Source organism: Anolis sagrei, chromosome 6, assembly GCF_037176765.1.
Source record: "Anolis sagrei isolate rAnoSag1 chromosome 6, rAnoSag1.mat, whole genome shotgun sequence".
Lineage (NCBI taxonomy): Eukaryota > Metazoa > Chordata > Lepidosauria > Squamata > Dactyloidae > Anolis > Anolis sagrei.
The window spans coordinates 96635946-96650733 of NC_090026.1; the positions used below are offsets into that span (position 1 = coordinate 96635946).

A 14788-nucleotide genomic window follows, 5' to 3' on the forward strand; every position below is an offset into this window, starting at 1 on the left:
CACTTTGGTTTTCTCGATGTTTAATGACAGGCCGAGCTTCTCGTATGCTTCTGCAAAGGTGTTTAGAGTGGCTTGTAGGTCTTCTTCTGAATGTGCACAGATGATGTTGTCATCAGCATACTGGAGTTTTATAACAGATGTTGTTGTAACCTTGGATTTGGCTTTCAGTCTGCTGAGGTTAAATAGCTTGCAATCTGTCCGATAGATGATTTCCACTCCAGTGGGAAGCTTCCCATCAACAAGATGAAGTATCATAGCGATGAAGATAGAAAATAAGGTTGGGGCAATAACACATCCCTGTTTGACTCCTGATTCCACCTTAAATGGGTCACTTTGGGAGCCATTGCTGTTCAAGACTGTTTCCATCATGTCATCATGGAGGAGCCGCAGTTACAGTTCCTGAAAGTGCACCCAAAAACCCACCTTAGAAGCTGGGCAATGCTGCCAGCATATAGGTTTCCAAGGCTGTGAAGAGTGGGGTCATGAGTGAAGGTGTCCACCTTTCTTATGTTATCAAAGTGCTTTGTGATAGGTAGTTATAGTAGTACCCTGAAGGATTTCCTGGGCTGTCTTTCAGAAAGCCCCTTGATACTGGAAGAGAGCTGGATGCCATTTTACTCATCAGCCCATTCCCAAGTGGAAAATATCATGGAAAATATCTATGTTGATTCCGTTGACTAGCTTCTAGAGTTGGTTTCTATGGGGTCATATCAGGAGATGCAGCTATAATGACAAAATTCCATCATTGCAGCTGCATTTCCTGAGGATCCTTGGACCCCTGATAATAGCCATGCTAAGATCTTGCAAATCCAAGGCCATCATGTTAGGGGGTACTGTCGTTTTAGCCTTGAATATATTTTAATAAGTCTTTAAGAATTTTAACTGTTTATTTTAATACCATAAATTCTATTTCAGTGTTTGTATATTTCTATTTTTAGGTTTAAAATGGTATTTCATTTGATTTTACTGTGAGCCTCTTTGAGTCTTTTGTAGAGAGAGAAAGCAGAGTATAAATAAATATAAACAGAAGTTCCTTGTTTGAATATTTCCAAAATCTTTCTCTTTACCTATTGCTTAAAAATATACTAAGCATTATTGCTTTTTCTAATGAGTTACGTTATTTTATGCTATGTCCCAAATATAATTACATCAGTTTGAGCATTTTGGTTTTTAAGAGAGAGTCGAGGCTTGAATGCGTCTTGGATCGATTATTTCTCTTTTTGTTAGCCCGTGTTATCTGTCGATCTCTCCCCCAGCACTACATTTCAGATGAGTTGATTTTCTTCATGCCAGCTTTCTTCACTGATTAGCTTATACAACCTTAGATAAAAATCAGGAATGTTTTGGAACCTTTTCCTTACACTTTTTTTTAAAAAAATACGATTTGGCCTCCCCTTGTCTTATGACTGTTATTTAATTTATTTGTTAAAATATATAAGTCAATTCAATAAAAAAGTATACTTCTTACACTGGAGTAGTACTATATAAACTTAAGGTTTGCTTCCATTGATAATGATCATTCGCATTTGAATTAATTAATTTAATATCTGAATAGTTTTCTTCCTCTTTATAAATCACCTTAAAATATTGGATTAAAGGAAAATGATGAAAACTTTAAATATCAAAAATAATTTCTTGAAATTGCCTCACTCCTGCCAGAAAACTTTCATATTTTTGCACTATTGTAAGAAATAATACTTCATTATTTCTGCTTCAATGTTCCCATGGTTAATTGGAAACTTTGCAGAGGAAGGTGCCTTATGCATTGATAGCCTGGCAAGGCACTTATGTCTAGCAGCCAGGTCTCTATGCATAATTCCTTGTACTGGATCAGTCATTATGTCACAGCCATTAATACTGCTAAGACCATCAATAATAATTAGTTCATCTGTTTCCATACAGGCTAGAAAGTGAGAATAGTTTCTATGCTATCTAAGGAAATAAGTACTTTGTCTAGAATGGAGACTAAGCATGCTAGTAGAGGAAGCAGAGCACAGATTAATAGAATCCGGGAGACCTTTAGTTTTATGATTTCTGCAGAGAGAACATGATAGCTAGGTCTTCATCTGACATGCCATGGTCTATGAGTATCTATGAAAATTAAGAGTGATGGCAAGTTTTTTTCACCCATCTCTGTTTTTCAGTTGCTGTAGAGGCATGGGCCAATGCTACTTTAATAATTGTCACAAAGATGTGCGTTTTGAACCTCACTGAGCTTTGTTTGTAGATTCTGGGAGGAGGGGGGGGGGGCTTTATGATCCGAGCATAGACCCAAAACTGAAAATTTCCACAAATGCTTGCTTCTATGCCTTGGAGACTTTATGGTCTAAAACAATGGAAATGATGAATTCAACCTTCTGAAATCACAGGACATGGGTGTGCCCCCACCCCACTACAGTTGTCTTCTTCTCCATTCACATCAACAAAAGATGAAGTATAGGCAATCCCTGAGTTACAAACATCCAATTTACAAATGACTCCTAGTTAAGAATGAGGATTAGACAACAGGAAGTAAGAGAAACCTACCCCTAGGATAGAAAATGTACTCCTTAAAGACTTTTCACAAGAAAAAGGTGTCTCCAAGCTTTACTACCAATCCTTGGTTCCACAACAAGCCAAAGTTTTCAAAATCTAATTATCACAGGGACCAAAAGTGTGGTAAAATCTTCTGGACAGGGGCATGGACAGCAAAAATAACTCCATAGGGATGTTAACCCTTCTCTATGCAATCTAACCATGTGTGTGTGTGCGGCTGGAGTTACACTTTACACATATATTGTTCCGACCTACAATTTAACTTAAGAACAAACCCACAGAAGCTATCTTGTTTGTAACTTGGGGACTGCCTGTAGTAATATTGCTTATATGTATGGGTCTGTTTCATTTTTCTGATAGCAATGAAATGTAAGAATATAGGGATGTTAGGTGCATCAAAATCTAGGAATATTTGTATTGGGACCATCTGTATTAATTGCATTATAACAAAATAATAGTTTTGCATTATTGCAAAAATAATAGTAGAGGCAAAATTATAGCTAGTAATGAATCTCCACTTACGTTCCATTGCAAACACATAGTAAAAAAATTGCCATTTTTAGTTGAACAGAGAGCCCTTCCACACAGCCATATAACTCAGAATATCAAGGCAGAAAATCCCACACTATTAACTTGGGTTATCTGAGTCTACACTGCCATATATTCCAGTCCAGGGCAGTTAATGCGGGATTTTATTCAGCTGTGTGGAAGGGGCCAGAGTTAAGAGGCATTGTGTTAACTTATTTCTAGTAATGGTTTCCAAAATTGAAAATAAAGATAATTCTCATAATCTCTTTTCATAAAAAGTAATGCATTGTGATTTCATAATCATTTCATTTCTGCCATATTGTAGTTCTCAATAATTTGATTGGAAACCTTTGTGATGGAAGTACTGACTAGTAGTGAAATAAGTGTCCGTTGGCTATAGATTCAACTTTTGACATTTTTGTCTCTGAAGTTTTAAATTCTTACCAAATGACATTGGTTGAGTAGAGCCATGTGCATAACTGGGAAACTAGGCATCCATCCATCCACAGTTTAGGCATTTTGTGTGAGAAGAGCAGTGTGTGGAACAATTGAGCTAAGCACTCTTAAATAATGAAACATGGCAACTATTTTAGTTGTAGCACATCTTTATCACTACTGGGTTTCAATGAAGCATATTACAGAATATCAAGATAGGTTGGTATGTGTCTAATAATGAGGGCAGCAGCCAAGGTTTTGGAATGAGTATATTCTCACTATCCTGGTTTTCTTCTTTGTTGTATTAGGTATGCCACCAATGTACATGTACTCTCTTTTGAGTTTTCCATTATTCCATTATTGAATGAACACAATATTATGCTTCACAAAAATAATGAAAAGGTTTAATCATTGTCTTAATTTTGCATCCTTTTCCTTTGGTTTAATTTAGAAATTTTCCTTTTCTATTTTTCAGGTATTCTATTTGCCCTTGGCTTTCTGTATTCCACCTTCTGTGTATGCTGTTCATCTCCAATTTAATCTGCTATACCAATTCTGGATACATACAGAGGTAATATGGGATTTTAAGCAATACATAAACTGTGTTTTGGAAACTTACTAGTAGCTGATTTATTGTGTAAGAAAAGTCTTTTTCTGACTTCCTAAAGAGAAACATATGCTCATTTTATTCTTGATTTTAGGATATATAAGAAATGAAATGAGTGGAGAGTGAGTGGGCTATATTTATAAGAAGCAATGAAGCCAGTTGGTCCCAATTAGTTTGAAACACTTTTAACTACAGCAAATTCAAACAATATACTTCTTTGGTACTGTGTTCTATATATACATAAGAATACACACATACAAACATACTTCTTACACTGTATGATTATTGCTCCAACACTGATAGACTGACTGAATATTTTACCAAAGTATTTTCAGAAAGAAACTAAACTGCCTAGATTATTTTAAAATTTCAGTTATTACAGGTTGTTTTTTTGTTGTTGATTATTTTAATCTCTCATATGATTATCTGCACAGGAAAATTACATGTGAATATATTTTTTGCATGTGTATGCTATTGTTCTGCACTGATTACTAATTAGTTGGTAAGTTTTATTATACCTTTCCAATAATCATGGATTTTAAAAAGATACAATATACAAGGATATGCAGTCATCCTTCCATATTTGTCAGCTAAGCATTAACTATTAGGTTTGATTATTCAGAGGTTATTGTTTTATTAACTGCTGTGTGTCCCCTCGGGGAGAGAGGGCAAGTTAAAAATAAAGTGTTGTTGTTGTTGTTGTTATCAATATTATTGCTGTCTTCACTGCTACCTTCACAACATTTTTAACATGGAGGTTGGTAACACCAGTATTGCTAAGAGGAAATCAAATTGGTGAGATGGCTGTGCAGTTGAGGAGGGTGAAAAGGAGGGGAAATAATAGCCTTGGTGTGTCTCTGCTGCTGGTTGATAGGAGATGTGAAGAGGGAGGAAAAGGGCTGAGGATTGGACTGGATGCCCCCTGGGTTGCTCCTATTATTCTTATTATTATTGCAAAGGCTGGATGACCATCTGTTGGGGGTGCTTTGACTGTGCTTTTCCTGTATGGCAGAAGGGGGTTGGACTAAGTGGAAGACCTTGGGGTCTTCCACTGAAATACTGGTAAGTTTATGTTGGTAACATTGTTCTTCATTTTAAGTATTGTATTGTTCTTTCTTTCTTTCTTTGCACTACAAACAAGATATGTGCAGTGTGCGTAGGACTTCGTTCATTTTTCCCCCAATTAGTTCACACAAACATTCTACATCCATCTACCACTGGCCCCACCCATCTGTCAATTTTTAAAATGCATTGTGGCTGTTATGTTTTTGGCTTTTCCAATATTGCTTCTGACTTTATCCCAGGCATCATCATTACACATATAGAGGAACCCAATATGATATTCACCTGTAAATGCTTTGAGTCAATTGGTGGACAACGTAAAGTGTCTCTGAAGTCATTGTGAATGGGATTCCAGTGCACGGCATCTGGATTAAAATAATTGATTCATCTTTTTTTCTGACAAATAGATGGAGTATAGAAAGATAAAATTGCAGGTAGCATGGCTAACACATATGGAAACATTCAATTTTAGAAACAAAATGTTTTTCTGCCACTTTAGCTCTAAGTTATATTGTTGTTGTTGGGTTTTTAAAATATTGCATTGTATGTTTTAGTTATTTTACGTTACGTGGTCCATATATTGCTGCAAGGAGGCCCACATCTTTCTATGTTGACCATAAAAACAGTGTTTTTGGATTTCCTGTGCATATTGTTTGGGTTTCTTGCTGTGCACATACACTTGACCTTTTATGTACAATATACTCCCACCTTTTAAAGTATTATAAATCTGAAGGTCGTACTAAACTGCTCTGGTAGTTATAATAAAATACCCTATAATAAAAGACCCAAATCACAGTGGGTTGCTAGAACAAATAAAATAGTTCTGTGTGTTTGTGTGTGTGTGTATGTATGTGTATAGAAAGGGATCCAGGTGTTACGGTGACAGAAATAAATTTAATTTTGTTCAGTTGTTGCTCCCTGACAGATGTGAATTATATATTTATATTTAATTATGCACGATTCCATTGCAAAAATGACTCTAATCTAGTAGCTACCTGTATTGCAACATTAAATCACAAATAACTATGATGTCAAAAGTCCCCACAAATGGTTTTTTATATTAAATAAATGATGCTCCTAAATTTATAAAATGATTTTTAGTTGTTTTTATCCAAACTAGTGGTACAGACTCAAACATAAGAGGTCTGCCTTTAATATAAAATCTATAGGCAATAGATCAGGGCTTTCATGGCTGGAATCCCTGGGTTGCTGCAAGCTTTTTGGGCTATATGTCCATGTTCCAGAGCATTCTCTTCTGACGTTTCGCTTGCATCTATGGCAGGCATTCTCAAGGAGAAACGTCAGGAGAGAATGCTTCTGGAACATGGCCATACAGCCCAAAAAAACTTACAGCAACCCAGTGCTGATTAATCCTGGGTAATTGCACTTCTTGAGCAGCTTCTGATAATCCCCTTTTCTCTCTCTTGCTGCTACTTCCCCCTTTGCCCTCATCTTACTTCCTTTACTGCACTCAGATGGAGAGGAGAGAGGAAGCACCCCTGGCTTTTCCAGTAAAGTCCCTTCCACACTGACCACTTAGATCTATGTATGAGTGGATCAGCCAAACACCACACAGTGCTGATCAAGAGCAATATGGGACAAAGCTACCTTAATGTGACTTTGCTCCATATTAGCCAAAGTCAGGGGAAAGTTTGAATTCTAGCACAGAAACCTGACTGCAAACCACCCAAGCCTGCAATGGCAGTGGGGGCAGTTGCAGAGAGTTCTATTTTCAAAATACCCAACTGTTTCCATAAGACCACATTCAGCAGAAAGAACACAATACCTTTTTTTGCCCAATATATATATATTTTTGGCCAAGAAAGTGAAATGAGAAAATTGTGCTATTTTATTTCAAATAAATAAATAATCTTAGCCAGCAGGAAGGGAAGTTTTAAAATTCTCCATCATCTATGCTAGAACAAAATAAGCAGTAATTAACACCCCTACCCTGGGCAATTAGTATTTTGTAATTCAGCTCTGTATTTGACTAGTAATGTTTAGAATTGTTCTGTGATTATCCTTAGAATTACATACCTATTTCACCAAGTAGGTTGATTTGTATTTTAAATTAGGTTATAGTAAATATAAATACAAGGTTGTGAGTGTGTTCTGTCTGAGTCAAAACCCATGAATTTGTCCATTGTAAAGTAGACTCTTCTGTTGAAAGGGTAAGGAAAATATTTCTATCAAATGCCGGGTTCACTTACAATCTTAGTTCAGGAATTAAAAACAAGTCTGAGTGACAACATTTTGCCTTCAAGGTAATTTATTATATACGCATTTCTCAGTGCCCTTCTGTTTATTGTATAAACAGTTTCTAATGCTGACTATCCACTAAAGCTAAGTTCTCATTCCTTTATTCCTAGAATACAGTCGTATCAGAAATTCAGACCCCCATGAATCCTTTATGATCCCAACAGGCTGGTTCCTTTAGCTTGTTTTACTTCCAAACCAAAAATATTATTGTTTCACTCCTCAATGTGGAAATTTGGCTACCTCCATATTACATGCTTACTGGAGTAGAAAACTGCCTAATCAGATAAAAAAACAGTTGGCGGTGAATAAATCAAGGTTTGCCGAAAATTTCAAAGTGTGCAAGCAGGGAGAGGAGCATATATCCTAGGAGTTCTGCCTTTGCCCTGCTTCCCTGTAGAGAATTCACATGGCAAATATGGCCACCAGGTCCATCTGTATAAATACATGGGTGGGTTGTCTTGAATTAGTACAACAGCTTAGGTAGAGAAAGCAAATCACGCTTTAATTTTTATGTTTCCTCACCAGATGGGCTAAAATATGGATCCATATTCTAAACAGTTGCCTTTTATATCACCTTGACATTCAAGAAGGATTTTATAAATTTATGGACAAGTTAAAACTAATGACTTGTAGGGCTTTATTTTAGGTTGACAAGCAACTCATAATTACTGTATACATTTGAATGTAATTGTTCCTACTGAATTCTTTTCTATGTTTATGAAGTCTTCCAAGATACCAAAGGGATTGTCAGCACTTTATGGATTCCAGAAACCAAGGGGAAGACTATCTGTGGAAACAAATTCTTAAATACACCTCTTTTCCATAGATATTGTCCTGCATGTGTATAAAGATGCTCTGCAGGAGGAAATATATATGCTTTTGGTGATATACCTCTCACCAAAAAAGCACATTTAAGCAGATGGTTAGCACTGTTGACTCAGAAAGTTATCAATCACCTGTTTAGGTGGGCTTCTTTCCAGATCTCCTTCCCTCCTTCAGCAGGTGGTGGAGGCTTATTTCTGTTGACTGGTGGTGAACCACAGGCCACTGCTATGCTGAACTTAATATGAATTTCTTCAAAGAATTAATATTGTAAGCAGTGTTGTTAACAGGGTGGTAGGAGAAGAAAATGTTAAAAGCATCTACTTTGATCCAAATATGCAGTCGTTGCCACTTCTAAGCCAAGCCAAAATGTATAACTTGATCCATCATATTCCTCACGTTGAGAACCTAAATAAGATGTATTTTTACAGAACTGTTTCAATATTTGTTTTAAAAACAAGTGGATCACAGTTAGGTGTGTGTATGCCATAAAGATAAACTACTGGTGCTTTAAGGTGTGGGCCTGTGGTTTTAACAAGGAGGGCCCTTTTTAGTTTAATAAAACCCCAGCCTCATATGGAAGCAAATTCTATTGATTTCATTGAGAGTTACTACCAGCTAATGAGTGTTGGGTTGCAGCTGAATTCATTGAACTGTCACATTTCATATGACTTATCCCAATAGAATGCTTTTGCTTGCTTGATGATGGAAGATCAACTAACTTGTAATATGAACTTTTTCTCACTCTTTGGTGGCCTTCTTGGGCATGAAAATATTTGCTGACAGTTTTGTGAAATTCAAATGTGAATACTTGTGTTATTTTTGGCCTTTATATAATAGGAATATAAATACATACTATCCATACTTGCCAGAGTTTTTGGAGATCATCCTATACAAATCTGTATAAATGGGATACATAAGTACGAATATGACCAAGACATATTCTGGATACAACTAAGAGTGTCTTGGGAAAATTAATGTATGTGGTTCTCTCACCCTCAACTACCTTACTAATCGAGCAAAACATATTCAGGAAAATAAGAACATACAAAATCGGTCCTTCTTAATTGCATTAAAATATTTCTTTTAGCTCAATAGTTGTCATGTGTGCAGTGTGAATGATAGGGTTCCACTCTTTCCTTTTTTTTTTTATTAAGGAAACCACAATTTTTATTACTTGTTCCTTCTGAATTTAGGAATCATGGCTGTTGAACATGAAATGAAATGGTAAGAATATTAGAGGTGTGCTACAGTAGTTAGAAAACGGAACTCAGATTCCAGAGCATTCATGAAACATATTGATTTGGATGGAGTCAAATACCATCTTCTATCTCAATGTATACCATGGGTTTGTTGTGAAAATTAAAATAGGATGTAGGAATCAAATGTGTGATGCCCTGATAAAAATGTAAGATAACAACATGGTAGGATAACTGACATGAATGAAGATTATATATGGATTTTGTATTTCATGGTATCATCCATCTTTGCTTATGAAAATTTTGTTGAGAATAAGTGCTTGTTATGAGATAACATTGCTTTCCTTGCGATTTTTTCTTATTATATAATCTGGATTTTTCTAATTTTGTTTTTATTTTAATAAAAATATTATTGTGTTTTTCTTTTCTTTTTACTTCCCAAAGGTTATTAGCAATCTTGGTCCTTTGGAGTTTATTCTCAATACCCCCAGTCATCATAGAGTACATCATGGTAGGTGTCATAACAATAATAATAATGCACTTTATTGCCCTTCCCTCCTAGGGGACTCAGAGTGGATTACAGGATTTACATACATAGGCAAACATGCAATGCCTTTACAATCACATGAGACACACAGACAAAGGCAAGGCTTCTACTTTCATTTCCAGCTTCTCAAGACATTGCTCATCTCTGGCTTTTGGGGGGTGCTTTTCTCCATTTTCAAGCCAAGGAGCCAGCATTGTCATCTCCTGGTCATGTGGCCAGCAAGATTGCTTGGAGCATCTCTTTGCCTTTTCCTGCTGAAGCGGTAGCTATTTATCTACTCACATTTGCATGTTTTCAAACTGCTAGGTTGGCAGGAATTAGGGCTGACAGATAGGAGCTCACCCCGTCTTGCAGAATCAAGCTGCCAACCTTCAGGTCAGCAGTGCAGCCCACCTTCAGGTCAGCAGTCAGCAGCACAAGTGTTTAACCCATTGCGTACTGTGGTGTTTATTCTTTGAAGTTGTTTTATATAGGACAGTAATACAGAAAGAACAGTTGCAGTAACTGAGGTATTCTTTCTATTGCCATCCTAATGGCAGTCTGCAGAAGTTAATACTTTTTCCACCTGTGATTTTTACAACTAAAATACAAGTGACTCACAATTATCTTTGAGAGACGCTTGGGACATGCTGATTTCAGTTTTGAATATATCAGAAGTAATCGACACAAAATGTTTGTGAGTTTTTCTCTGTGTCCACATGTGCATAAATTTTAATTAAGACCATTTTCAAAAAAGATGTCTTCAAACTGATGTGGAAATAGGGTCAATAAACCTAGTTTAAATGGAAATCTCGGGAAATGAAAAGAGAAAAATTGATTGATGCAGTATGACACTACTTTAACTGCATGGTTTAATGCTATACATCCACAAGATTTGTCGTTTTCCAAGGCTTTTAGACTTCTTCACCAAAAAGTGCTGGTGTCCCTACAAATCCCAGGATTCCATAGCATTGAACCATGACCATTAAAATGGTGTCAAACTGCATTAATTTTACAGTATAGATGCACTTCTCAGTATGAGCATAGCGAAATATGGATATAGACTAGATATATAATTTAGCAGTGAGTGACAAAGATATTTTGTACTTTTCTGTACTATAGGAAGAAATCCATATTGCATTGACAAAAATTATGGTGGCACACTCATAATTTGGGACAGAATTTTTGGTAAGTGTAAATACATTTTTTCCTTGAAGCCAATGTTTCGAAAAGTGTTTTTATTAAAAAATCTAGTGTTTTCTTCCATGCAGGAACCTTTGCTGCAGAAAAAGATAAAGTTATATATGGCCTAACACACCCTATAAACACCTTCGAACCTTTCAAGATCCAGGTACCCTTTATTTAGCTGTTTTGATAAGCTATTTGCATGCTTAAATATGGAAATTACAATAGTGAGTCAAATTACACTGTTTTGCCTATCACTCTGTTGTTTCATTATATTGTTTTTGATTCATTTCCAAAGATGAGAATCAAGCAAATTTTGGTTATTCCCTAGAACAAATATTCTTGAACTTCAAGTATTGTTTGTTTTCTTATTAGAACAAAGTACCCTTTTATGAAGTTACTTCCTGGTCCTTTCACTAAGATGTAATATCAAAGCCCTGATCATAGACCAATTTTTATGTCATCATTGTAATTTAACTTGCCAGCCTTCAGAAAATGGCCCCATAACCATTCTAACATGTTATACTGAAAAGGCTGTTGTACAGAAGTGTTTATTATAATGTGTTTAAACACTGTATTTGTGTTTTACATTGGTTGCCTATGGCTGGAGCGGCCCAGCTGTGAGAGATATGTTGCCATGGAAACAAGGCAGAAGAGGAGGTGGGAGGAGCTTAGAGAGAAAAAGGTTTGAAAGTGACAGTTAAGTTTCAGTCAGGAGGAAGAGACCCTGAGAGAGAGCAGAGTCAGATAGGGACTCTGAGAGAGTAGCAGAGTCAGGGAAGAGACTCTGAGGAGTGAAGAAGTGTAGTGTTAGTTAGTGTTCGTGAATATTTCTTCAGCTAGGGAGCTGAAGGGTAAAACTTTGTTAGATTTCTTTAGTTAAAAAGAACTAACAGAGGCTTTGTACGATTGCCAGTCGGTGGAAGACTGGAGTTCTATTATTTGATCCAGTATAGATCAAACAGTGAGAATATTCACAGCAGGGAACACTGAATAATAGACACCTTCACCAGAGCAAGAGTTTAAAAGTTGTAACATCAAAGGCTGAATTGTATCTCTACCAAGTCATATTGTAACCATCAAGTATATGCCAAGCATAACCTCTCCATATTGTAACCATCAAGTATATGCCAAGCTGAACATCTTTATATTGCAACCACAAGCTTTGTTCAACAATAAACTTGTTCTCTTTGTTATTTTAAAAACTGCCTCATCTCCATTGATTTTACGTTCGGTGCATTCCACTCTACCAAAATTACCTCACAATGCAAACAGAGACTAACAGAGACTTTAATACCAGCGTCTCTATACATTATGGTGGCAGTTTAATTAGCATTGTCGGAGGTTCCTTACAGTTTTTGGTGGCATTCGGTGGCGTTAATACTTCTTTGCAGCTGTGAACACATTTCAATAGGAATTATTATTATTATTATTACTATTATTAATTTATAATATATTATACAAAGTCTACTTCATGAGAAATTGCACAGAGATTACCATAGCCAGTGTAGAATATGGCAAATATTTGAATATGTGGATGGGTCAAATCCTTTTGATAATTTTTGTTCCCATATTAAAAATAGCTGCCACATTCTCTGAATTTTGTTCGGGTCAAAATTCTGCGCAGTTTAAGCAAGAAAAGGATCTGATTTCACATATCAGTGTGATTCTTCTCCACAATTGTGTGTCTTCAGGATGATATTTTCTGAAAACATATTGAGATGAACATGTCTTTTCTAGTAATTGCATTCTCAAAAATGCTTGAATGTGAACAATGTGAATGTTTGATTTTTCCATCTTCACAGTTTCATCATGGCATTTATATAGGGAAGACATTTTGGAATATGCCTGGTTTCTGCAATAAGCTTTCTGTCATATTTAAGGGGCCAGGATGGGGACCTGGCAAGCCAAGGCTAGGACTTCTTAAGGACATTCCTGAGGCAAGTATAATAAGGCTTTAAATTTTAAAAAAGTTTCTTGATAATAATAATAAACTTTATTTGTAACCCGCCATCTCCCTGAGGGGACTCAGGGCAGCTTCCAGTGTGAGATCAGGCAAACATTCAGTGCCTATATGAACTAAGGATAAAGATTTGACCAGAAAACAATACACAACATTGTGCCATGAATAAAAAAAACAAGTGCATCAAATAGTTATCATTAAATAATTATCATTAAAACCAGCTGAGGTAAAACGTCATATCTGTTCCCTTTCCATTCCACTTAATCAGTATTATGAACTTTATTCCTCTTTCTTATTGTATGCTTGAGAGCACAAGAATGTTTTAAGTTGCTTCTTAAAGGAGAGTAAGGAGGGGGGCATTTTGAACTCATTGGAGAGGGCATTCAAAAGGCAAGGGGTGACCACCAAGAAGCCCCCCCCCTCTCGTTCCCACCAGCTGTGCTTGAGATGGGGATGGGACTGAGAGTAGGGCTTCCTCAGCCAATCTAAGAGTCTGGACAGGCTTGTACAAGGAGATGTGGTTTACTAGATAGGCAGGGCCCAAGCTGTTTAGGGCTCTAAAGGTAATGACCAGCACTTTGTATTTAGCCTGGAAGCAAATTGGCAGCCAGTGGAGCTGCTGCAACACGGGAATGGTGCTCTCCCTATGCGGAACCCCAGTTAATAGTCTGGCTGTGATTATCTGTATGAGTTGGAACTTCCAAACTATCTTCAAAGGCAGCCCCATGTAGAGAGCATTACAGTCATCCAAGCAGGATGTGACTAAGGCATTTTTGGTCCTATAAATCTCATTTCAGAAAAGATGAAAACCATGATATATGTGATCAAGTGCAGAATGTGATCAAGATGAAGAAAGTTATTAATGTCAAATAAACACAATCATCAAACTACAAGAGATTGCACTACATGATAATAGCAGCGAGAATATTATATGCACAGTTTTGGAAGAAGGCAGACTGTCCAACAATAGAAGAATGGATAGTTTAAGTCTTTAAAATAGCAGAAATTGACAAATTAGCAATAATAAACAAAAAACACAAATCTCTTTATTAAGGACTGGGAGCCACTTCTAAACTTATTAGAAAAAAGAAGACAGCTACATAATTTAACCTGTTAGAATCTGTGTAGGAAATATAGAAATAATAAATATCAGCCAGAAGGAAGAATAGAAAAAACTATCTAATAGGAATGATGAACGGAATTATATCTAAATGTCTCTAAACCAAAGGATGAGAAGTCACTAAATTGGAAGAGGGTGAGTATAACCAAATAACCAAATATGAGTATTATATAGATGTTAGGAAGTATAGTATTGGTTCATACATATATACATGTATATATATTTGTTTTATGAATATATAAATTGAAAAGAAAAAAACAAATTAATCAGAAAAGAAAGTTTTTAATGGGAAAAAAACACATAAGCTAAGCTACAGCAGTTTGCTTTTACCTGATCCAACTGCTCAGGGCAGTATTCCTTCCTATACTCCATATTGTATTCCGTACGCTCACCTCCAGACAGAAGGGCCAACCGCATGGCCAGAGAGGAGCGTTTGAATTCTCCCACCAAAAAGACCAGGGATCTCCTAGACTAGTGTTGCCGCCAGTCTGTAGAGGGGAGGGGGAATGGTTTTAGGAGACTACCCGCAGTTCTATGGCTTAGGGAA

At 36.4% G+C, this 14788-nt stretch overlaps 1 protein-coding gene across 1 annotated transcript in view; it reads left to right on the forward strand.

Annotated features, from left to right (window-relative positions):
• The window catches only part of AGMO (alkylglycerol monooxygenase), a 149010-nt gene that overhangs the window by 54529 nt on the left and 79693 nt on the right, over positions 1-14788 (forward strand). The window contains exons 5-9 of the mRNA XM_060782152.2: positions 3974-4069; positions 9892-9958; positions 11096-11161; positions 11245-11324; positions 12964-13098. Coding sequence (XP_060638135.2) covers positions 3974-4069; positions 9892-9958; positions 11096-11161; positions 11245-11324; positions 12964-13098 — 444 coding nt within the window. The remainder of the gene's footprint in view (positions 1-3973; positions 4070-9891; positions 9959-11095; positions 11162-11244; positions 11325-12963; positions 13099-14788) is intronic.